Source organism: Hyperolius riggenbachi, chromosome 3 (genome assembly GCF_040937935.1).
Source record: "Hyperolius riggenbachi isolate aHypRig1 chromosome 3, aHypRig1.pri, whole genome shotgun sequence".
Lineage (NCBI taxonomy): Eukaryota > Metazoa > Chordata > Amphibia > Anura > Hyperoliidae > Hyperolius > Hyperolius riggenbachi.
In genome coordinates this window covers 281,443,778-281,470,295 of record NC_090648.1, presented here as the reverse complement: position 1 = coordinate 281,470,295, position 26,518 = coordinate 281,443,778, and the positions used below count along the sequence as shown (strand labels likewise).

Sequence of the window (26,518 nt, the reverse complement as noted above, 5' to 3'; positions counted from 1 at the left end):
CAAAAATCATACAGGATTCCAAACATTAAAAAAACAAACTGCAAAGTGGGGTGTGCGTAAGTTACAGCTACCAGTCTTTTAGGGTAAGAAAAATCAAAATGAGGATCGCACACCACCATGGAGGTGCTGGACCATTGTGAACTGCAAGGAAAAAATCGTGAAGGTCCGCACACTCAATCGATCCAAGATCAAGGTTTATTTAACCAATCGTGACACATGTCCACTCCCATAAACCAACGACTCATTTCGGGGCCCCGCGGGGTCCCCTTTATCAAGGTAAAGCAATACAGAATGGTAACATGAACAGCGTTCGTGAACAGCAGTTTTCAGATCTTGCCACAGATTCTCAATTGGATTTAGATCTGGACTTTCACTGGGCCATTCTAACACATGGATATGTTTTGTTTTAAACCATTCCACTATTGCCCTGGCTTTATGTTTAGGGTCCTGCTGGAAGGTAAACTTTCTCCCCAGTCTCAAGTCTTTTGCAGACTCCAAGAGGTTTTCTTCCAAGATTACCCTGTATTTGGCTCCATCCATCTTCCCATCAACTCTGACCAGCTTCCCTGTACCTGCTGAAGAGAAGCACCCTAACAGAGCATGATGCTGCCACCACCATATTTGACAGTGGGGATGGTGTATTCAGAGTGATGTGCAGTGTTAGTTTTCCGCCACACATAGCGTTTTGCATTTTGGCCAAATGTTCAATTTTGGTCTCATCTGACCAGAGCACCTTCATCCACATGTTTGCTGTGTCCCCCACATGGCCTGTGGCAAACTGCAAACGGAACTTCTTATGCTCTTCTGTTAACAATGGCTTTCTTCTTGCCACTCTTCCATAAAGGCCAACTTTGTACAGTGCACAACTAATAGTTATCCTATGGACAGTTTCCCACACCTGAGCTGTAGATCTCTGCAGCTCGTCCAGAGTCACCATGGGCCTCTTGACAGCATTTCTGAGCAGCGCTCTCCTTGTTCAGCCTGTGAGATTAGGTGGACAGCCTTGTCTTGGTAGGTTTGCAGTTGTGCCATACTCCTACCATTTCTGAATGATCGCTTGAACAGTGCTCGGTGGAATGTTCAAGGCTTAGGAAATCCTTTTGTAGCCCAAGCCTGCTTTAAATTTCTCAATAACTTCATCCCTGACCTGTTTGGTGTGTTCTTTGGACTTCATGATGTTGTTGATCCCAATATTCTCTTAGACAACCTCTGAGGCCGTCACAGAGCAGCTGTATTTGTACTGACATTAGATTACACACAGGTTCACTCTATTTTGTCATTAGCACTCATCAGGCAATGTCTATGGGCAACTGACTGCACTCAGACCAAAGGGGGCTGAATAATTACGCACACCACACTTTGCAGTTATTTATTTGTAAAAAATGTTTGGAATCGTGTATGATTTTCATTCCACTTCTCATGTGTACACCACTTTATATTGGTCTTTCATGTGGAATTCCAATACAATTGATTCATGTTTGTGGCAGTAATATGACAAAATGTGGAAAACTTCAAGGAGGCCGAATACTTTTGCAAACCACTGTATCTTATTAACTATAAACATTTTCTAAGCCAACCATCAGCATAAGGACTGCCTATACGGCCACTGTAATAAAAGTGTCCAATTTATCGACTTTTTGAAATACACCTTTAGCTATAAGTGAACTATTACAGCTGATATAGAAAGTGCTAAGTGCCCATCTTTATATACTGTACATTCTTTAAATTAACATATTTTAGAGTTAATAACAGCACTTATCCACCATTAAGGAATAAAAAAAAAATCGAAAATATACCCTTTCCAGTAAAGACAGTGTGGCCTTCAGAGCTCCTTCTGGTCTTCCAAATGGAAAACAATACCTGTGGAGAAAAAATAATGAACGCAAGTACTGTAAATATATATACTATATATATACTTTTATAAAACATTAAGTTATTAGAGGAAAATTCAACTTCGATCAAGTAAATGGGCAACAATCTTTAAAGCAGACATTTGGCAATCCGTGCAAGTCGCCTTTGTGGTTCTCAAGCAATCCCTTGATAACAGCAGATTTGATGCTACAGATGGATTGCAGGTACACATTTTTTTCTATGTAAATGTCTCAAATCTCAGAAACCCAGCTCTGACATGTTCTATCAGAAAAATTCAAATAACGTCATCTACATCTTTGGAACTCAATTAAATCTCCTCGACACATGACCAGTATATTTTCTTTTTGTAAAATGGAAGCCTTCCTTCAGTGCCAGAAAAGTAAAAAACAAAAAACAAAAACCTCAGAGTGCATCATTTAAAATGAATGAAATAAACATTTAGAATATACAGACTTACATAAATACTAGAATGAAGTGAAAGTGATAGTCACTGTCTATATATTTATTGTTAAGAATACTATGATTTGTGAACTTCTGTGCACCAATCCACTTTGATAAAATGGACATTGGTAGCTGCCTGGAAGGTTCCTGCATAAACACTAAAGTTTGGATATCACAGCACCATAGTAAGAGGAATCGTAGTGAAAATAATGTAATTAATACAATTGCTTTTTTGTTTTTTTGCAGACATTTATTTATAAAAAGGTCAGTGTTTGCCCACTGAAAAATCTTTCCTCACTCCTTTAGTCTTGACAGCTGCTGCTCTGCAAATGTTTGTTTCTGAGAATTTCAAAGCCATTTAAAATAATGCCTGGTCATTCCAGAATGCATAGCTACACAGCCCAGGCTAAGCACCCCTGGAAGGGCGGGGATACATACCAATATACAGATATAGGAAAGGTCTCTGACAGGAAAATTACCATAAAAGTGAGTATTAAAAATCATTTACTGCATTCTACTATGTCAATACAGTGCCTCTTTAACCTATTTTGGTTCCTGGACGTAGAAACTACGTCCAGGAACCATGCGCGCTCCCGCGGCCGATTGCGCGCGTGCACGCGCACTCCCGGCCGCGGATTCGGTAGCCACGGAATCAATGTATCTGGCTATGGTGCCCGATCACTGATTCCTCTCCCCCGCTGAAAAAGCGACAGCTTCTCTCGGAAGCTGTGCTTTTTCTGGCCGTTGCCTCCCCCCTGCGTCACTCTAAGCGTGTATTACGCTTAGAGTGACGTCATGTAAACAAACTCATGTGGCCAAAAAGCAAAACTACAACTAAAAGTAAAAATTTTTTAAAAACAACACACAATTACATTATAAAACTATAGTTTACATCCCACCCTCCCAAAAATACCCAAATAAAATGTTTAATATAAAAAAAAAATATTACAATAAAAAAAAAACATGTAAATATTTACCTAAGGGTCTAAACTTTTTAAATATCAATGTAAAGATGAAATATTTCTATATTTTTTTAATTTTAAACTTGTAAATAGTGATAGATGCAAAACGGAAAAAATGCACCTTTATTTCCAAATAAAATATTGTCGCCATACATTGTGATAGGGACATAATTTTAACTGTGTAATAACCGGGACATATGGGCAAATACAATACGTGAGTTTTAATTATGGAGGCATGTATTATTTTAAAACTATAATGGCTGAAAACTGAGAAATAATGATTTTTTCCGTTTTTTTTCTTATTCTTCCTATTAAAATGCATTTACAGTAAAGTGGCTCTTAGCAAAATGTACCCCCCAAAGAAAGCCTAATCTGTGGCGGAAAAAACAAGATATAGATCAGTTCATTGTGATAAGTAGTAATAAAGTTATAGGCTAATGAATGAGAGGTGAACATTTCTCAAGTGAAAACGACGGAACGCGAATGGGTTAAAAAGGAAAGACTTACATCAGGTATCAGCTTTCCTTCATGATTAGTTTACCATTATAGGTACACCATACCATAAGAATGAAACACACAGAAATATTACTTTATTCTAATCATAATATCCTTTTCATTAACAGCTTATCTTCATTAATGCTAATGTAGTCAATGTAGGTTTTCATAAGCAACAATGACCTAGAATGCTTATCTCTAATTAGTCATTCATGTTTAAGTAAACCTTAATATTTTTCATTTTAATTATCAGAGATATAATTCTTGAAGAATGAACATAATCTTCTAACAACTTCACACTCTCCACACAGACATTAATTACCAAGCCATCCAGCTTAGAGATAATTGTTATAGATCCTGGATTACCCATAAAATCCCACTGAGTATACACGTACTCATTATTATAACCATATTAGATGTAAATAACAAGGATTTTTTTTTCAAACACTTTTTTTCCGTTTACAGCCATTTATAGAGCCTTTTAAAAATGACTACTAATCAGAAAATAAAATAAGAATAGGAAATTTAATTTAAATGCAATATTGCAATATTTGTGGTGAGTAGCACCCTATAAAAAATCCCGCTAAAATAGGAGCAAATAGCCAGGAGGATATTAGATGCTCCAACAACAAAATAATTAATAGAGCCTGGGCACCAATCCAAAGAAAGCCTTAAAACACAGTTTTATTCAACCATAGCAACATGACAGACAGGAACACCAGAAGCTGGTTTGTAGGTCATCTGGCTTTGTCAGAAGCCACAAAACAAGAATTGCAGCATCTGACCAAGCGGGGGAACTACAAAACAGCCATCAGGATGAACTGTTAATTCTTTTGTTGTTGGCGACCATTGAGCACAATCCCGTTTGCACCACAATACTTTTGCATCTGTCAGCCCAGTGTTCTACCCAGGCTCTTTTAGAAGGGTGCTCCGCAAGGCTTTTGTTGAGCATCTGGCTGTCATCGGCTCGCCTCATTATCCTCCTCCTATGCTGCAAGCAGAGTTGCACCGACTTTGCATTCCCTCAGCTGCGCCCCACCCGGCTACTTTTTCATGCCACCCGGCTGGAAAAAAATTCTGGGGAGAACACTGCAGCCTGTGTATTTAGTGCCAGCAAAATCTCTTTCCTTATTGAGTATTAGATGCTGTAAGTAAAATCATTACATTGTGGACATATCCTTTTTGTCACAGTAAGATTATTGTTGTCATTTATTAAATGATACAATGTAAACCTGAAAAACTAAGCCCTGCACTTCACACCTGTAAAAACTAAAAACAAAAAGGAGCACCACTTCTAAGATAACCAAAGTGTTTAAAGGGAAATAAAGTGTGCAGTATGACATCTGGTAAGGTTGTTGTATAGCAGTGAGAATTCACACAGCAAACTCAACCCACAATCTGAATGAAAACTGGGAGGTCGGCTTTCACTCTCATGAGGAGGATCCACCAACACCGCAAGTTAGTAGCTCATATTAATAACAAAAGGCCCCATATGCAATTCACTTTTTCTCCTGAGTTTTCTCCTAGGTGATATTTTCATAACTTGTCATAAAATGCCTTTTAAGCCACCAGCAAGGAATAAAATACTCAAACTATATTTAATAGTACTTCTTCACCATTTTTGGGGTACTTTTTCAATTGTAAAATGCTGAAAAGTTAGTTTAAAGAGAAGATGAAAGTTTTCTCCTAGGAGATAACTCAGGTGAAAAAGCTAATTGCACATGGCCCAAAGTCTCATATCTAAAGAACATAAGTTACTGGCTTGAGGCCATTCATCTGGGTGGAAAGTCTCTGCCTCCACTTCCTAGTGCTAAAGATAAGTATCAATACTTTAGAGGGGATAATTATTTTAATTTAAGATTAGGGAAGGATTAGTGGAATACTTAGGTTACTTTAATAAAAAGGTTAGTGTTAGGTACTACATGGATTAGGTTACGGTTGGGCAATTATGAAGCTAGGGTTATACCTTAAAGCAGCAGGGACAGCCATACTATCCCAGGGAAAAAACACATATATAAGTAGATAAATACTTACTACTTCTACTTACATATGTATTGTACATTTTGATTTCAGTGAATTTTATATAGTAAATAAAGAGAAAACAGTTCCAGGCAATTTCCATCTTTACGGCCTCTGACTGAAGCCAATCCTGATATCAATTTCTCCCTTACTCTTTTTCTCCTAGAAACAGCACTGTCATATCTAGTATCTAATATCTAGTATCTTGTAAACACACGTGAGCATAGCACAGATAGTATTTCAGCAGCTTCTGCAAAGGGGTAAGGTGAATTTCCCTTCTCAGCCTCCTTTCACACTAAACTGCCCTCAGCCAATCAGTGAGAAGCAGGTGTGTGGGAGGGGAGAGAACAAGCTTCATTCTCCTCAGCAATGTACCAAATAAAGCCTGGCTGACTGAGATATTATAGAAAAACAGTTATGATTATATTGAAATGCTTGCAATGCAGGGTCAGGTTGTAGACTGCATAATAAAACACAGAGCAGCGGGTAAATGAAATTTGATTGTATGCCGGACAATCCCGCTTTAAAGATCAAGGTTAGGGTAAGTGTAAAAGTATACAGTGAAGGTTAGTATTGTGCTTGCAGTACATCTGTACTAATGCATATAAATATAAATATTTCCTCCCTATAGTCCAAATGCATGCATCAGGCCACTGTGGCTTAGTACCCCTTTTCAATTCACAGCGGCAGTTAAAAACAGTGATGTCATCTTCTATAGATTTCTAATGGTAAATGGTTGGGATTTGCAGTACATGGTTGTTTAGACAGGAAATGACATGACTTTTGCTGGTAACTACCAGCATGGACTGGAGAAGCACTATGCACAGGGACCAAAGCTCTGCATTTGGACCTCCATCCAACTTTGAAAGGAAAACCAATAACTGTGATTAGAAGGGTGTGTACAGTCACGAGTGGTTTATGCTTGGCCATTAAATGGAGTTAAAAGCCAGTAAATAACTAAAGTTAGTGTTAGGAAATGCTAGGAGAGACTAAAGATCAACAGGGCTGAAGGTTCAAGCATCCTTGCTAATGACCATGGTAATACCAACATCAAGAGTTGTCAGCATTGCTATATCAGAGAGTAAGGGCTCTCAGAATGTGTTTACAGATGGCAAAGAAGAAAAGTAAGATGGGACATGCAGATTTTTTTGTACTTCCTTTACAGTTTGGACAGAAGTAGCCAAGTCCAGTTATTCAGATTATGTAATAACTAGTTGAAAAAAATTAAAAATTACCTAAAGTGACTAATCTGATTTTCTAAAAGCAATGATAGTCGCTCTTTGGTCTCCTCAAATCGATCTCTCTCCTCTACTGTAACAGTTCCAATTCCATCAGGCCTATGAAATGACAGAAAAGGTTACTCAAACATTTGTTCAACATACCATACATCATACCATACTAAAATACCTGTAACATGCTTTTCTCTTATATGTCTTAAAGCATATGACATGTTCAAGATCAATACTTTGTGGCAGGAAGGATTTTATCACAGATATTAAAGAGTCAAATGTCCATGAATGCCAAACTGAACAGGTCACTTTAAAATTACATTTAAATAGCCCTAGGTATGTCCTGATTGATTGTGGTTGAGTGTTTCATAGAGTAGAATAAGTCTGACAGAAGGTTTGGTTTTCAAAGGCTTTGATGTAAGGTGGGTACACACGTCAGATAAACGTCTTTGGAAAATGAAAGATCGCAGACCAATTTTACCCCCTTTCATGTAGTATGAAAGCCATACCTACACAGTCTATTCTATGGAGCTGAACGCCTCATCAGAAAAAAATCTTTGCAAGATGCTGCACACAAAGACTGCTGTACACATGCAACAGATCAGTATCTGCAAAAGATCAGTTCCTGCAAAAGATCCATTCCTGCAAAATGCATTCATAGTCTATGAGATCTGCAGATCTCGTACACACCTTAACGGACAATTATCTGCAGATCAGATCCACCTGGATGGATCTTCAGATCGGCAGATAATTGTCTGATCTGCAGATGAATGTTCGGTAAACAAGGTGTGTATGAGATCTGCAGATATCATAGACTATGAATGCATTTTGCAGGAATGGATCTTTTGCAGGAACTGATCTTTTGCAGATACTGATCTGTTGCATGTGTACAGCATCTTTGTGTGCAGCATCTTGCAAAGATTTTTATCTGATGGGGAGTTCCGCTCCATAGAATAGACTGTGTAGGTATGGCTCTCATACTACATGAAAGGGGGTAAAATTGGTCTGTGATCTTTCATTTTCCAAAGACTTTTATCTGATGTGTGTACCCACCTGTAGACTCTAAACATGCATAGATTGTTAGGTACTCCTGATCTCAGGATGTTGGAGCTGGGGTGCTGCTGCAAGTAATCCTTCAGATAACCATGGCCTGTGCAAGAATATAAATGCCCCCCAAAAAAATAAAAAATAATAATTCAAAATTGATGCAGAATTATACAATTGTTTGCATATGTATGCAGTTTGAAAATGGCATTAATTGAATTCCACCTCTATAACTTTTGATTGGGTCCCATTCAAGCTGCATATATTTGCCTAAGCATTTCCCATAATTCTTCATCAAAAAGAATGTCCCCAAGCTGTGTACTTGGCTATGTAGACTGATCATTGGCTGTTGACCTCCAATAACAAGAAATTCAGTTTTTTCAGCATTGGATTTCAGCCACATGTTACTCATCCACTCATAAAGCGTAGCTAAGCAGCCACATAGTGCTGGGGGCTTAATGAATAAAAACAGCTGGATGCCATCAGCATACCAGTGCATATAGCAAGTTTTAAAATATGTTTGTCAAGTAGTTGCATGTATATTGTGCATACTTGTCTTCCAGGCTTACTTTTGCATTCCCAGGTAGCCTAGCAGTTTGGACCACAACCCATTCAACCTGTTGCAATTTCCACTATGTGAGGATGAAAGATGGCACTGGTCACATGCCCTTTTACAATCCCTGCTCTAAAGAAGGGAGTGTCATAATTCACCTGGAATAGAGCACCACACCTCCAGATGAAAGAAGCACATAGTGGAACTAACTGGTGGGAAAGAGGATTTGTGTGTGTGTGTGTGTGTGTGTGTGTGTGTGTGTGTGTGTGTGTGTGTGTGTGTGTGTGTGTGTGTGTGTGTGTGTGTGTGTGTTAAAATCAATAACCTTAACGTCCAGAGTAACCCAAGGATAACTCTCAGGCCCCTTCTATACTAGTGGCCTACGTCACCAAGCATTAGGATTCGCTGCCGCATCCCCGCCGCAAAGGGCAATGTAAGTCAATGGAGACATGCACACTTAACGTGGTGTGACACATTGAGCCGGAAGTATACAAACTGCCACATACCCGATGCAATGTCTGCGGAGCATTGCCGCATGATCCGTGCCTATCGCACGCAGTATGCAGCAATGCAAGACAATGGGCGATGCAGTAAGTGTACATAATGGGAGTTTGGTGGGACCCGGCACGCATACATGAACCGATGGGAACACCAGTGGCATCACAGCAGCCTTAACAAACCTAGTGATCTCTGTCATCTAATGATGTGCCAAACTCTTTGCACCAAATATTTCTGCTCTGACACCATCTCCTTTTCACACGATGTTTAATTTGGCAAAATTCTCTGGTGTCTTTAACCACTTCAGTACGAGCAGTCTCTGTCCCCTTAATGCCCAGAGACTGCTGGTACAAAAAACAGGGCCTACCGACGTCACACTGCATGGACTCCCCCACTACAGCCGCTTTCCCATCGCTGAAGTTCAATTGTTCTGCTGTTGCTATGACAACAGAGCTCTGTGAGCCAGTCAGGAGTCGATTTAACTGGCTCCTTCAGATGTGCTTTAACCCATATTTTAAAGCAATCCTGTATGGAAATTAAAAATGATTACTTACCTAAGCGGAGGAAAGCCTCTGGATTGACCCCACTAGAAGCCATGCTTCCCTCTGTGTACACTCTCATAGAGGGGATTGGGGCCATGAGAACATATACAAAAAGCTCTTGACTGATATGTTCAGAAGGACGCTGCACCACATTGGAGGGCTTGTGGATGGAATAGGAAGCATCTGGACTTATTTTGATATTAGGTTGCTTTTAGGATTTGTCTGATTTTACTTTACATCAAATTTCAAAAGATGTTAACAGCCATAAGTAAAGTTTCTCATTCATTTAGTGTCTAATTAGGAGCATTAATTAAATGTCCTTAATTAGAACAAATTGGCATTCTTTTAACTACCAAGCGATTCATAAAAATTTACAGCCACTGATCATGCATGGCTTCAGGATCTTGCTGCGGATGGCCAAAGACCTGGGGCAAGACCTATGCTACGTACACACATGCGACAACGATCGTTCGTTGTAAACGACGAACGAACTTTTAATTGATGAAAGAACGACCTGAGTAAAGTTAGTTTTTAAATGTGTGTAACGATCTGATCGTTAGAACGAACGTTACATCACGTAAAGCAACTATTGCGCTTGCGCAAAAAAATGAGAAGTTTCATGGAGAAATATCGAAATGCGCATGTCAAGCCTAGTACGAACGACCGTTTCCAACGATGTACTACTTTTGCAAACGATCGTCGTTGGAAAAAATCCGCCAAGCTAGATCGTTCGGTTTTAACGATCTAGCTCGTCCGTCGTTAGACTTAATGATCGTTGGTTGCTTTTTTTTTAAACGATCGTCGTTTGGAACGATCGGGAAACGATCATTTCAAACGACTATAGTCGCATGTGTGTACGCACCTTTAGGGAAAAATCACCATGGCAGTTTTGCCAAAGGGGGTGAGGGTTTCACACACTTAACTATTTTTTAGGCAAGCAGGTGAGTTACATGATGTTTTGACTGACGCTTTTTAATTAATATTAAACCTAGAACACTTCTCATTTATTGTTGAGCACACTTTAGGTACTCTTTTAGTGTCTTTGGGTGAAGATCTAACCTCTCTGCTCTTCCACTACACTGACTGCATGCTATCAGCTCTATAACTATTTTTAAATTGGGTTGGATCATGCAGCAGGCTGATGCAATCCAAGTAGCAGCAGCCCCACCCACAGAGCCTGAATCTTCTACAACAGATTTACTATTGGTCATCTAAAATTTAAGATAGGATTATTAGTTGCAGAAGTCTAAAGCCTCCTGCACATGCTTGATTAAAGTTGGCTGAGGCAGGTGATAACCATGGCCTCAGCTGATCAACAGGCATGTGTTCACAAACCCTCAATCCCCTACCTGCAAGTGATCTGCCCGGTGGATCAACTCACTTGAGCGATGGACAATGCTTTTGTTTAAGTTGATCCCCTGTCCGCCGCGTGACATCACACATACGCCGCTCTGTTGTCCCTCCTGTATTGCCACAGACCGCATTGTCAGCTACTCAGCTGACTTTGCTTCTGTACAGCCTGGCCCAGCAATGTCATCCAAGGGGATCAGGTACCGATCACTGCTGACCCCATCCCCGATGGGTGACTTTACTCAAAGGTGTATATACATCTTCATTTCACTCCGATTACAGAGCTATCGAAAAGTATTTTTAGATCTGCGCGTGCAGATGTTCCTTTAAATAATAACATATTGTATGTAAAAATTATGTAACTGATTTAATGGAATTATGATGCTAAAAATGAACTACGACTTCATTGTTCTACTGCCAGTTGCATTTTTATCATAAGACTTCTGAAGCAGACTATGTTTCATTTACATTTATACTGTTTCAATGGCAACAGAGGGAAAAATAATTTTTAGCAACTTTAACCATTTGCTATTCACATGTATAGCATTTCCTTCATTTCCAAACCGCTAAAGCATTTGTGAGTAGTAATGAATTACCCATTCTATTGAAAATAACAGCATTTATTCCTGCAATACTGGTCTAATGGTTCTTCAGAATAACTAGAGTATCAGTTCTAGTTTCTTAAGATTATGAATATAGCCTTAATTTATTGGCTTTAAATAAAACAAATTGAAGAAGATCAGCACAGAACATGTACAGTGGAATTAGTATACAGAATCCCTTAATTTACACAGAACAGTGTTATTATTATTAGCAGTTGTAGTAGTACAATTGGTGATAGTTTATCATTTTGACAGAGTGTGCATCTAATGCTTGCCATTACTCTGCTATTTAAGTGAAAGAGTTTGTTTTTTATGAGTTCTAGTATGCCACTGTTAACAAGCATGTAGAGACTGTTCCATAATGATCTTGTGAGAGGCAATAAGCCGATTACTTATTGCTCTCTGCTGAGCTGCAGGATGGATTCCAGACTAACCACATTACCATTTTCTATGGAGATTCCTGCAGCAAATCCTACTTAATGCCTTTTCCCAGTGAAAAAGACCATATCCTAGGCTAAACAATTTCACCCAGTATCCTGCTGTGAAACAAACTTTCATAAATCCATTACTAACTTCATAATAGCTATCACATCTATTACTTGAGATAGAAAAAATACCATAAAACTGTGGTCTAGTCCCCAAAGAGCTCTTTACCAGCCAGATGCCAAGTAACTATGCAAAGAACATTAAAGCTGTAGAAAATCTGAATGTTATAATTCCATGCTATATACAATATGTTACATAAATATCTATAGACTGCAGAGGCGACATCTTGTTTTTGTTTCCCCTTTGCTGTAATGGTTCTACCTAAACATGTATTGGCATATTTGAATGTAATTATATGTGCAATTATTTATATACCAGAATGCTCCCATTGCATCGTATTATTTCTGCATGGTTTCCCACTAATGTCTGTACAGCACTATCAAATGTGATGGTGCTTTATAAATAAAAATAATAAACACATATGTACACGCATAAACATTTATCCTTAAAGGATACCTGAAGTGACGTGAGATTATGAGATAGACATGGGTATGTACAGTGCCTAGCACACACGACTGTGCTGTGCTCCTTTTTTTCTTTCTCTGCCTGAAAGAGTTAAATATCAGGTATGCAAGTGGCTGACTTAGTCCTGACTCAGACAGGAAGTGACTACAGTGCAACCCTCACTGATAAGAAATTCCAACTATAAAACACTTTCCTAGCAGAAAATGGCTTCAGAGAGCAAGAAAGAGATAAAAATGGGAATTTCTTATCAGTGAGGGTAACACTGTAGTCACTTCCTGTCTGAGTCAGGACTGAGTCAGCCAGTTAAAAACCCGATATTTAACTCTTTCAGGCAGAGGAAGAAAAAAAGGAACACAGCTTAGTTATTTGTGTGCTAGGCACTGTATACACGTCTATCTCCTCATGTCATACGTCACCTCGGTTGTCCTTTAACACTAACCGATCTATAACGATACCCACCACTAACCACTTACTTTATTCCCCAATACTGAGCCGCACCAAATCACCAGCTCCCAAAGTAACCTCCTTTCCTCCACTTGGCTATAGTATAGCCAAGCACCAAGAGCCATAACCAAAGCCACAGTACCCACTGCAGCCCAACCTCTGGTGCCAATTAGCTGGTGACCGCTGAAGCCAACCCCTTGTTGAACCCCCTACCAAAGCAGGAGCCAAACTCCCTGCCGAAGATTAAAGCTAAACTAAAATGGGACACCATCAGCCAAATTAACAGCCAAGTTTAAAAGCCATTTTACCTGTGTTGTATTTTAAGCACTTCGGTGAACTCCCTAATAGTTCTTACAGCTTGAGCTGAGCTAGCAATTCCAAATCCATAGGGACTCTATCCAGTACTTTTCCTGGTTACGTACATACACACAGTATGGGAGGGTATTTGCACCTAATAGGTCTTCCCTACCAGTGTACAATAATATTAACCCCCTTGTGCTGGAAAGTATGTTGACCCCAGCTGCAAGGTAATAGGAAATAATTTTCACTTGGCAGCATTGGAAAGAAAAAAGAAAAACTCATAACAAGACTCAGCCTACACTTAGGGGTTTGGTCATAAAACAGCAACTAATGTCACAATACAACTACCAGGAAAAGCAAAAGATGGTAACACCAATATTGATTTCATCTGTGTATTTTTTTAACTTGTTTACTGCATTTTCTATGAAATATCTTCATTAATAAAACTTTGATAGCCTTTCCAATTAAGCTTTTTCGTTGAGGGTGTTTAAAGACAGACTGACAGGTACACCTTCTTAAAAATCTGGGGCCAGGACCTGTGTCTGTATTTTTGTTAAGGCGCTCCAGTTTTCTCCCACATCCCAAAAGCAAACAAATAATTCCCTCCCCAAGTTGGCCATAGTATACGAAAGGGACACAAGACTATGATTGTGGTAGCAATTAGATTGTGAGCTTCTCTGAGGAAAAGTTAGTGACACGACTACTGTATATACTATGTAAAGCCCTGCAGAAAATGTTGATGCTATGTACGGTAAATAAACACTTACAATAATAGCTAAGAGTAGTATTTTTGTGCCAAACCTTACAATTTGGAGAAGAAAAACTACATAGACCGATAAAGTAACAAGTTGTTAGTATCCACAGTTAATTTAAATATAAACAGAGTAGTGGAATGGGTTTATGATTCTATTTATCAGGAGCTGAAAGCAGCATTATGAACAGTTTTGAGAAGGGAAGGTTTAACACCAATATTGTAGAAATGTTTCCTTTTTCAAGTGTACACTGAATAAAGGCTCATTGTGGAAAAAAAAATCAGCTATGTGGGAGACGTTCTTTGATGGAAAACTGTGTGAGATGTCATATAGCTCAGACCATAACAGTAAATCAGCATTCCAAAGCACAGCAACTAATGTCACAATATAAACTGTCAGGAACAAAGACTGATATAAAAATGCCCAGTGTATTGCATTCTTGGGTGTATACAGTAACCCATTAGATGATCACAGACCATCTCCTTGCTGTAAAGTTGGAAAAGTATGCATTGTCTGATAACGCCTTTGGGATGAACTTTAACACCGGTATCTAAAGGACACTTCCACTTATTGTTGCACAGATGCTTGACACTCCACTATCTGCCTTGTTAGCTTTCAAGTGTACCCGAACTCTAGAACGCTCTTGCAAACAAAAGCTATGGCTAAGTTCCCCTCACATGCATGGTTAGACACATTCCTAACTACCCGAGTCAGATTCTGCAAGAAGCAGAGCTTGATCTGTGATTGAAGTGAATGGTTCAAGTGAATGACTGATTGTATGCTCCACTGAAAAGCTTAGTTCTTAATGTGCACCTAGAGGTTTCAATTGATAGAAGATGAAACATGAGTTTTGGGAGAGAATTCCAGAGCAGAAGAGAAGCTCATAAGAAGTCCTTGCCTACACAATTGTGAATGAGCATTTCTAGTACAGAAACAAATAGTCTGTGTGCAGATCAAAGGTTTGGGAGAAGGGGGTTTACACAAAAGAGGTGAATGTAACAAGCAGCAAAGCTCAAAATGGATTGGAGCGATTTTAGTCTCACAGGCCACAGAGGATTTTTTAATAATCAAAGTAGGATAGAACTATAGATACAGGTCCTTCTAAAAAAATTAGCATATTGTGATTAAGTTCATTATTTTCTGTAATGTACTGATAAACATTAGATTTTCATATATTTTAGATTCATTACACACAACTGAAGTAGTTAAAAAAAAATAGATAATGAAAAGGTTCTCTAAACGAGCTATTAACCTAATCATCTGAATCAACTAATTAATTCTAAACACCTGCAAAAGATTTCTGAGGCTTTTAAAAACTCCCAGCCTGGTTCATTACTCAAAACCACAATCATGGGTAAGACTGCCGACCTGACTGCTGTCCAGAAGGCAATCATTGACACCCTCAAGCAAGAGGGTAAGGCTCAGAAAGAAATTTCTGAATGAATAGGCTGTTCCCAGAGTGCTGTATCAAGGCACCACAGTGGGAAGTCTGTGGGAAGGAAAAAGTGTGGCAGAAAACACTGCACAACGAGAAGAGGTGACCAGATCCTGAGGAAGATTGTGGAGAAGGACCGATTCCAGACCTTGGGGGACCTGCGGAAGCAGTGGACTGAGTCTGGACACTGGAGTAGAAACATCCAGAGCCACCGTGTACAGCCGTGTGCAGGAAATAGGCTACAGGTGCCGCATTCCCCAGGTCAAGACACTTTTGAACCAGAAACAGCGGCAGAAGCGCCTGACCTGGGCTACAGAGAAGCAGCACAGGACTGTTGCCCAGTGGTCCAAAGTACTTTTTTTGGATGAAAGCAACTTTTGCATGCCATTTGGAAATCAAGGTGCCAGAGTCTGGAGGAAGACTGGGGAGAGGGAAATGCCAAAATGCCTGAAGTCCAGTGTCAAGTACCCACAGTCAGTGATGGTCTGGGGTGCCGTGTCAGCTGCTGGTGTTGGTCCACTGTGTTTTATCAAGGGCAGGGTCAATGCAGCTAGCTATCAGGAGATTTTGGAGCACTTCATGCTTCCATCTGCTGAAAAGCTTTGTGGAGATGAATATTTCATTTTTCAGCACGACCTGGCACCTGCACACAGTGCCAAAAACACTGGTAAATGGTTTACTGACCATGGTATTACTGTGCTCAATTGGCCTGCCAACTCTCCTGACCTGAACCCCATAGAGAATCTGTGGGATATTGTGAAGAGAAAGTAGAGAGACGCAAGACCCAACACTCTGGATGAGCTTAAGGCCGCTATCGAAGCATCCTGGGCCTCCATAACACCTGAGCTGTGCCACAGGCTGATTGCCTCCATGCCACACCGCATTGAAGCAGTCATTTCTGCAAAAGGATTCCCGACCAAGTATTGAGTGCATAACTGAACATAATTATTTGAAGGTTGACTTTTTGTTTTAAAAACACTTTTCTTTTATTGGTTGGATGAAATTTGCTAAATTTTTGAGATATGAATTTTGGGTTTTCATGAGCTGTATGCCAAAATCATCAATATTAAAACAATAAAAGGCTTGAACTACTTCAGTTGTGTGTAATGAATCTAAAATATATGAAAGTCTAATGTTTATCAGTACATTACAGAAAATAATGAACTTTATCACAATATGCTAATTTTTTGAGAAGGCTCTGTATAATGATAAATGCAAGATAAGGCTTTGAGATGAAGATATTTCCCTGCTTGGGATGTTTGACAAGATGAGGTTATTAACAGTTATCAAAATTTCAGGAAGTAGACTGAACACTTTACTCATATTAGCTTTAAATAAGTAAGCCTTCATGAAAGAAGATACAGCAGAAAGGCATACAGGGACTTGAGATGGATGTACTACGGAGCTCATAAAGTTATGCATCATCTGCATTTAAATAATTTTGTTATAAGAATTAGTATTCATTTACCAAAACAATTGATACAGGTGGAGAAGAGTAGCCCTGATGCATTGCTAAAAGAGCCATTGTGCTGGATCGTCTCACCCAAGCACATTGTTAACCTCCTTTCCCTGGCCAAGAGAACCTGCTCTGCCATACTCCACTCCATTGCCTGTCCTCCACAGTAACAGAACGCATTGCTAGGCTGCGCCCTAGCGATACATCTGTACAACACTTAGCCCCAAACGGTCGTAGGTGGTCATTGTGCATGTGTACACACTGGTCAATATTTTTTGCCCCATTCCTGAATGAGGTTTAGCCTAACTCCTACCGCTGAATTCTACAGGTATAGCAATTGTGCTGAATTGGAGTATGTCTGAAAAGTGTTGTTTATGGCCAGAAGTGTCTGTGTGGCATGGTGTGTATGAGTTAGACAACTTGGGAAGGGAAAAAATGAATCCAAAAGCATAACGAGGGGGATACTGTGACAAGTTGCTTTTACAATTAGACGCTGGTTCGTTATAACGCATTAAATGCTTATAGCCGAAAGGGCTAAATGAAAACAATAGCTTACACTGTTTTCTAAAATGATTTCTTCTTCTTAACAGGAATGAAACAGATCATAAAGAGTGGACTGAAATATTTATATGAACTTCTGTATGGTTAGTTTCTACTTAAATTATAGAGATATTGTAAACAATTGTTAATTTACAAAAATGGAGTATATAAACAAAAAAGTAATAACTATGCATGTTACTGAGTATGGGCAACTTCGCTCTCTAGGTTCTCATTGGGGAAGACATTAACCACTTAAGCCCACAGGGTTGTTTATTTTTTGCATCTGAGCAACTTTCACCTCCCATTCATTTGTCAATAACTTACACTTACACTCACTAAAATATAATAGCAAATATATCGGTGCCAAGGAACAATGGAACCGCCGCTAAGAAGAACAATGTCCAGAAGTTCAGAAGTCAGGCATACATCAAAGGTCAGCGCAGGTTTAGGAAGTCATAAACTGGGAACTCCGGAAGATTAGCGAATGTAATGATCAATCGTAGATCAATAGACAATGGTGCCGCCTGTAACAGGTAACAGGCGGCACCATTGTCTATTGATCTACGATTGACCATTACATGCGCGCTAATCTTCCGGGATTCCCAGTTTATGGGCCCCGTATGTGAGTTATTGTTTTTATATCTACTGCCTTTTAAAGACATTTTATCTAAATAAACGGGTTACGTTTAGATAATAACTTTATCACTACTCATCACAATGAATTGATCTAGATCTCGTTTTTTCTGCCACCAATTATGCTTTCTTTGGATGATACATTTTGCTAAGAATTAATGTATTCTAAATCCATTTTAAACAGGAATATTAAGAAAGAAATGGAAAAAAAATTATTGCTCAGTTTTTGGCCATTATAGTTTGAAATTAATACATGCTACGGTAATTAAAACCCATGTATTGTATTTATCCATTTGTCCCGCTTATTACACCATTTAAATTATGTCCCTATCACAATTTTGGCGCCGATATTTTATTTGGAATTTAAGGTGCATTTTTTCAATTTGCGTCCATCGCTATTTACAAGCCCATAATTTAAAAAATTATATTAATATACTCCTTTGACATGCATATTTAAGAAGTTCAGACCCTTAGGTAACTATTTATGTTTTTTGTATTTAATTGTACATTTTTTTTTTATTAAAAGTTTTATTTGGGTAATTTTTGGTGTGGTAGGTAAACAGCTATGGTAATTTTTCATGTAAAAAAATGTATTTATTTAATGAAAAATGGATGTGGGTGTAGTTTTACTATTTGGCTACAAGATGGCCACAGTCAAAAAGTCCTGGAAGTGTACGATCACGCTTCCAGGAAGCCTAAGGACGGGAAACTTTTTTAACTCAGAAAAACTGCAGCCTCTGATAAGAGGCTGTCGGTTTTTCTGTGGGGGGCTTCGATGAATGAATGGGATCTATAATCCCATTCATTGATCACTGGGCTAACGGCTGGTGGCGGGAGTGCACACGGCGACAGTAGTGCACACAGCCTATCTGGACAAGATGTTCGTCCAGATTGGCTTAAGTGGTTAAACTGTAGTTCTCTTTTATATTTTGTATTTGAAGTGACATATAGGGTAATTTATGTATGATGTCATCTGTGTGGGAAGGTACTTAAAGTGGACCTAAACTCTTAAAATATGAAAAACAAAGCAGATCAAGAGCCCCAATAGTGCAGTATGTCAAACCAATTGGTCTAAAGAGTAAATATATGAGAATATACTCACAAAGGTGGGTTACCTCTGGTAACCACTCAGTAGGCAGGTGGGGAGATTAGACCCAATCCCACTGGGGTTAAAAATGTCGCTCTCCGAAGAAGTAGAAGAAAAGGCGCCAGATAAGGATAAAATAGTTAAAAAACATCTAAAAAGGGAGAAGGTAGTGGTGGACTTACCGCCCACAAGTAGACACGCAATCCTTTATTCACTGAAAAATATCTTTACTAATATAGACTTCAGAATAATAGCAACTCGTTTCACGGGTAGCATCCCGCTTCATCAGGCAGTATGTGGAGCTTGTAAAGATCCAAGTAGGAGGCATTCATACTTACTTGGCGTGGATCTTTACAAGCTCCATATACTGCCTGATGAAGTGGGATGCTACCCGTGAAACGCATTGCTATTACTCTGGAGTCTAAATGAATAAAGATTTTTCAGCGAATAACTTATTGTGTGTCTACTTGTGGGAGGTAAGTCCACCACTATCTCCCCCCTTTTTAAAACATTTAACTATTTTATCCTTATCTGGTGCCTCCGTTTTGTACAACTGTTTATCCTGAACTCTTGAAATGCACCGGCTATGTATTTAGAAAGTTTAGCCTGTCCAATTCCCCCTCATCTGTGACTATCTGTAATTTAATCTCTCAGCTATGTCAGCTGGTTGCCTGAACAGCGCAGCTAATTTGTACACGCCGTATGTTAACCCTATGACGTTATAAATCAATAATAATAATAATGTATGCTTCCATGAAAGCAGGAAGTAGACACACTGCAGATTTATTGCAGGATTTGTATCAGCTGTAACAAATGTTTTTATTTGAAAGTTATTATGCTTTTGCTTATCTTTTAGCGCACAGAGGACGTTCTGATAGCAGGTCCCCTTTAAAGCTTGGTGGAATTGTTGGAGGTGCATCTGAGGAAAGGCCCCCCTGAAAACTAATAGTGTAATTTTCAGACATACAACACAACACGATTGCTATACTTGAGAATGTTCGTCCAGATAGGCTTAAGTGGTTAAACAGTAGTTCTCTTTTATATTTTGTATTTGAAGTAACATATAGGGTAATTTATGTATGATGTCATCTGTGTGGGAAGGTACTTAAAGTGGACCTAAACTCTTAAAATTTGAAAAACAAAGCAGGTCAAGAGCCCCAATAGTGCAGTATGTCAAACCAATTGGTCTAAAGAGTAAATATATGAGAATATACTCACAAAGGTGGGTTACCTCTGGTAACCACTCAGTAGGCAGGTGGGGAGATTAGACCCAACCCCACTGGGGTTAAAAATGTCGCTCTCCGTAGAAGTAGAAGAAAAGGCGCCAGATAAGGATAAAATAGTTAAAAAAACATCTAAAAAAGGGAGAAGGTAGTGGTGGACTTACCTCCCACAAGTAGACACGCAATCCTTTATTCACTGAAAAATATCTTTACTAATATAGGCTCCAGAGTAATAGCAACACATTTCACGGGTAGCATCCCGCTTCATCAGGCAGTATGTGGAGCTTGTAAAGATCCAAGTAGGAGGCATTCATACTTACTTGGCGTGGATCTTTACAAGCTCCATATACTGCCTGATGAAGTGGGATGCTACCCATGAAACGCATTGCTATTACTCTGGAGTCTATATGAATAAAGATTTTTCAGTGAATAACTTATTGTGTGTCTACTTGTGGGAGGTAAGTCCACCACGATCTCCCCCCTTTTTAAAACGTTTAACTATTTTATCCTTATCTGGTGCCTCCGTTTTGTACAATTGTTTATCCTGAACTCTTGAAATGCACCGGCTATGTATTTAGAAAGTTTAGCCCGTCCAATTCCCCCTCATCTGTGACTATCTGTAATTTAATCTCTCAGCTGTGTCAGCTGGTTGCCTCAGCAGATCAGATAATTTGTACACACAGTATGTTAACCCTATGACTTTATAAATCAATAATAATAATAATAATGTCTGCTTCCATGAAAGCAGGAAGTAGACACACTGCAGATTTATTGCAGGATTTGTATCAGCTGTAGCAAATGTTTTTCTTTGAAGGTTATTATGCTGTTGCTCATCTTTTAGCGCACAGAGGAAGTTCTGATAGCAGGTCCCCTTTAAAGCTTGGTGGAATTGTTGGAGGTGCATCTGAGGAAAGGCTCCCTTGAAAACTAATAGTGTCATTTTCAGACATACAACACAACACGATTGCTATACTTGCTGTGTGCTGTTTTTTTTTTTTTTTTTTTAAGCAATTTTCAAGTGGATCACAGGAGGCGATGTCCCTGTGGAGCACCAGTGAAGCTGCAGCAAATCCTAGCTAGAAAGACCAGAGTTGGGTTACGATTGGAATATACAATTGGATTAATTTACTTGGAGATTATGTTCTTTGAACTTAGATTTTAATGTTTATTGGGTGTTTTCTTATTACACTTGTACACTATATATGTTATGAATTGAGAGAAGTTATAATATTTTGATCATTTCTGCTATATAAAATATAAATTCAGCTGGAGTGCAGTTATCCCAGTAACATGTACGCCTTTTGTAAACTTTAGTTGATATGTGTATGCCTTCAATAAATATGGCTGCATACTGCTGCCCATTAACACGCAACATAGTAATACAAATATACATTATTTTATACTGATGTTATATCAGATGCCGTTTTGACCAGAAGTACACAAGTGTAATATGATGCAAGTTGAACAGTGTGTGTTCCGTAAATGACACCTTGCCTCCACATGTTAACAGATGTAACACCACTATTACTGGCAATATTTAATTGTCTATCTAGGTTGTCAAAAAAGATTGTGTATCATAATATAAAGTAAATACTGCTGTCATATTGAAAGTTACTTGAGCATTTCAAAGCCCTGACAGAGAACAGCCAGAGGATGAAGCAATGACAAGTGAGAAGGAAGACACAGGGGACTGTCACATCAAACAGCGAAGGCAAGGCTTGATATCTTGTACTGAACAGTGATGCCATGTTATTCAAACTCCTTCCTTCCTTGCCAAAGTTAACAGACCAAGACATGCCTCTAACATTATCAACAAATGTTTGAAATATTGAAATTAGTTATATAAGTGTATATTTTCAGAAATCCTTTAAGGTATGTAATCATTGGTGTAGATTATCATATTTTCAACATGTCTATGCAAATTATTTGAAGGCACTATTCTGTTGTTATAAGGCCATTACCGGTATATTGCTAAAGAAAGAAGTCTCCATAAACCTTTTCTTACAGCTGCACATAAAGGGAAATTCCAAAATAATTTGCACAGTACCTTTTCACCTATTTTTGATGCTTTTTCAATTGCAGGATGCTGAATAGTTGTTTTTTTAAACAGAAGATGAAAGATTATCTCCCGGTAGAAACTTAGGAGGAAAAGTGAATTGGATCAGGCCCAAGGTTTCCAGTTGGGCCCTTGATTTGGCTCTATATATTGAAAGAATTAATTGCTAACTTTTTTTTTTTAGCTTGATTGCTTTATGCACATCTAAAACACACTCATTCCTGTGTCTCTATCAGAAACTGGGAGGAAAATCTTGCTGCCAGGTTTTGAAAGGTGTAACAAAGCTTTTTCAGTTGTGTAGCTATTACTAGGGGTGTTTATACACCTTTCCCCGTCTCTCCTTGGTAACTCCCATTGGGGTCAATTCACAAAGCATTACCGCATTCGGTAATGCAGAAAACAGCTGACATTACTTAGGAAAATGTCAATTCATAAACCCTGTTACCGCATGAAAAGCTGACATTTCAGAGCAGTGTAGTAAATTACTAAGCTTGTGTGGTAATTACCGCAACACATGTCAGTAAATGTCAATTCATAAAGCAGACAACAAGCTGTAATGGGACAAAGCATTACCCTCTGCTTTGAAGTGTCAAAAACAATGTGGAGAGTAGACTGGGAGCGTGACTTACAGGCAGAAGAAGAGGCAGCTGTGACTGACAGGAGTAGGGAGCCAATAGAAACAGCTCCTGTTCTCCTCCAAGTCTGAATGATGGAATCTGATAGCACCCGCAACCTTCGCCGGTGTGATAAGCTTTTAAAACCCCCAGACAGCAGCAGAGCAAGATCTGAACAAAAAGGGCATCCCCTCAATACCTTAGGCTGTGTGTGTCTGGTTTGACCTCTTGGGTTCCTGTTAGAAGCTACTGGGGAAAATCACCCAAGCAGGACATGCGAAAAGTGTCTTGGAAGTTAATCTAAGCTGTGGCAATTAAACAGAATGTTAAGAAAGACTAATAGACAGTTTCAGAGGAAATCAGAGCAAGCAGAGGCAGTATAACAAAACATGTACATCTGAAGGGATGTTGGGATGCCTCGCAGTATCCTCACTGCACAGAACAGCTTGTAATGATCTGTTACCGCAAAGTTTTTTTGTCAACAGGCTTCGGCAATTTACTGCATTTCTATCGCACCTGTGAAAATTTTTATGAATTAGTCTAACATAGCGAATGCAGTATTTTCCTGGCAAGATTTTTCTTTCGCACAGCCTTTTATGAATTGACCCCATTGTCTGCGAGCCTATATGCCAGGAGTATTGTAACAATTGTAGCCATCATGATCTGCCACCCATACAAAGTATGGCTACCAAAATGCCTCATTTGGAAGATGGATTCCTGTATTGGAGGGAGAATGAATAGGGACACCACCATAGCTCTTGCTCCCCTAATAGTTACACATCTGGTAATTTTTCCTACAGCAATGTAGAAATCTCTGGGCAGGCTCATAGCAACTGTTTTTCTATGACTTAAGAGTACGGTAGCAATGGGTGCAGAGAATGACAATTTGAGCTCAATGCCCGTTCTAAAAAATAATAATCTGGTTGCAAATTGAAAAGGAAATATACATTTTAATAACCTCAAATTGCAAATACACTATCTTTGTGACAATTTAAATGTTTTACTTTCTTTTAACAAAAGCAGATCATCACTTTACAACCGTCGCGTGCAAAAACGTGTGATGCTGTGTAAAATACAAATAAAAACAGGATACAAAGATCTATACAGGTACAGAGCCATCATAAATGTTTAAACTGTGAAAAATAGTGCATTTACCTTTCATGAAACCACAACAACATTTCTCAGTTTCAACATCTGATATGTGGGCTTTGCACTATTATTGATTGAATACAGAATTTACAAATGTTAAATAGCAGTGAGGCAATTGAAATCACATGCAACTTAAGTGCAACATTTTTGTAACATCCGGAAAAGGCTTGCTCAACCAGGGCTCCATGAGGACCCTTCAGGTGGCATTTTCAGGTGGCATTTTCCCACCCGGTTAAAGAGGACTCAGGTGCTAGGTTGGCTAGCTTTATGAGGAAATTTCAAATATATCTCCTTGGCTCCTCTGTGTCCTCTCCACTTATCTACACTGCTCATCATCAGTTCCAGCTTCCTACTTGTTAACCTCTGGTACAATGGTCACATGGAGAGATAAACTACAGGGGCAGTATAATAAGGGGTAGCACAGTTATATCAAGAGTTGTAATACAGAGGCAGTATTATGAAGGACACTATACTCATATTAGAATGTAGTATAAAATAAGGAGCACTATAATGGGACACCACTATAATATTGAACACTACATAGGGCCCAACCGTCCCGTTTTCGTCGGGACTGTCACGATTTTGGGGGGCTCTCCCGCTATCACGGTATGAGCCCCCCAAGTCCCGGGCAGCAGTGGGCAGTGAGGGTGGGAAAAAAATGATCGAGGCGCACGCCGCGGGTAAGTGGGATGCGGGACGCGTGCATCCCATTACTCCCTCCCTCCCTTGGAATCTGCCCCCCCTGTGTCTCCCCCCTGTTTGCAGAGTGCGCAGCTAAGCGGAGCGGGCTGTCAGCTTACCGGTATACATGGACGCATACCAATGTCCGGCTTTAATCTGCTTCCTGTGACGTCACAGGAAGCCAGATGGTGGTACGCGTCCATGGATACCGGTAAGCTGACAGCCCGCTCCGCTTAGCTGTGCACTCTGCAAACAGGGGGGAGACACATGGGGGGCAGATTCCAAGGGAGGGAGGGAGGTGGTAATGGGATGCACGTGTCCCGCATCCCACTTACCCGCGGCTGGCGCCTCGATAATTTTTTTCTTGCATTGGCACCCTCTTCCTCACCCACCCACCCACGGACACCCTCCTCCTCACCCACCCACCCACGGACACCCTCCTCCTCACCCACCCACCCACGGACACCCTCCTCATCATCATATATGGGGGAGATGCAGGGCCGGATTTGTACTTTTTACCGCCCAAGGCCAACTATACTGTCTATTTGTTTTTTATATCTGTGTGCCCCAATGAGAATTCTACTTACTTTTCATCATTGGATGTCACAGACAATAACTATTTTAGTAATATGCGTATAGACTATGTTATGTTTTCCTTAAGAACTTTTATGTTATGCTTGCTATCTCGTTAATGATGGAACCATTGTGTCACCATGAGAGGCTGATGTGTACCTGCATGATCGAGCTTACAGGTCTTGCAGGGACGACACAAGTACAGGACAGAGGGTTCAAAGGGTAAATCTGTCCTTGTAGATAGGGATGGCTGCATAGAACAGCTGTACTGCCCCTCACTGAGCCGCCCCTAAATTTCTGGTGCCCTAGGCCATGGCCTATGTGGCCTTGCCAGAAATCCGGCCCTGGGGAGATGTGTATTAAAAAATTATTAGGGGATATTATTAATTGAAAAAAAATATTCTATTTTTTTTATGGTAGGTGTGAAAGGGGGGGGGGGGGTGATGGGGGGGGGGGGGGTTGGAGGTGTGGCCTTAGTGTCCCGATTCCTAGATTTAAAATGTTGGGAGGTATGACACTATAATAGGGCACTATAATTGAAAGCAGTATAACAGAGGCCATGGAATGCAAAGGATATACAAGGAGTCTATTGCAATAAAAAAGTGTTTGACTGCACCCACTTTTAAGACCCTGCTTCCTACAAAATAATGCTCTCCCTTCCTCACCCTTTCCACCCCATGCAAAGTCCCATACCTTACACTGTTCCTATTGCCTGGTACACACCACGCGATTATTTCTGACACGCCCAATCTGATTTCCAATCATTTTTCTGTTCGATTTTTTAATCACATCTATCAAAAATCACTTGTAATCAAAAATCAGATTGGACCTGTCGGAAATAATTGATTCGGCGTGTCTATCTGACAAGAAATTGCATGGTGTATACCAGGCAAAACTTTTCACCTATCCTAATACACCAAATTCAACTGTTTTAACAAAACTTGTCATTTGAACTTA

General features: G+C 39.6%; 1 protein-coding gene across 1 annotated transcript in view; it reads right to left on the bottom strand.

The window, feature by feature from the left end:
* Positions 1-26,518, bottom strand: part of CADPS2 (calcium dependent secretion activator 2) — a 506,020-nt gene that overhangs the window by 205,921 nt on the left and 273,581 nt on the right. Inside the window, exons 14-15 of the mRNA XM_068276393.1 lie at positions 7,025-7,126; positions 1,797-1,860 (exon numbers count right to left, since the gene is read on the bottom strand). Of these exons, the coding sequence (XP_068132494.1) occupies positions 1,797-1,860; positions 7,025-7,126 (166 nt within the window). The remainder of the gene's footprint in view (positions 1-1,796; positions 1,861-7,024; positions 7,127-26,518) is intronic.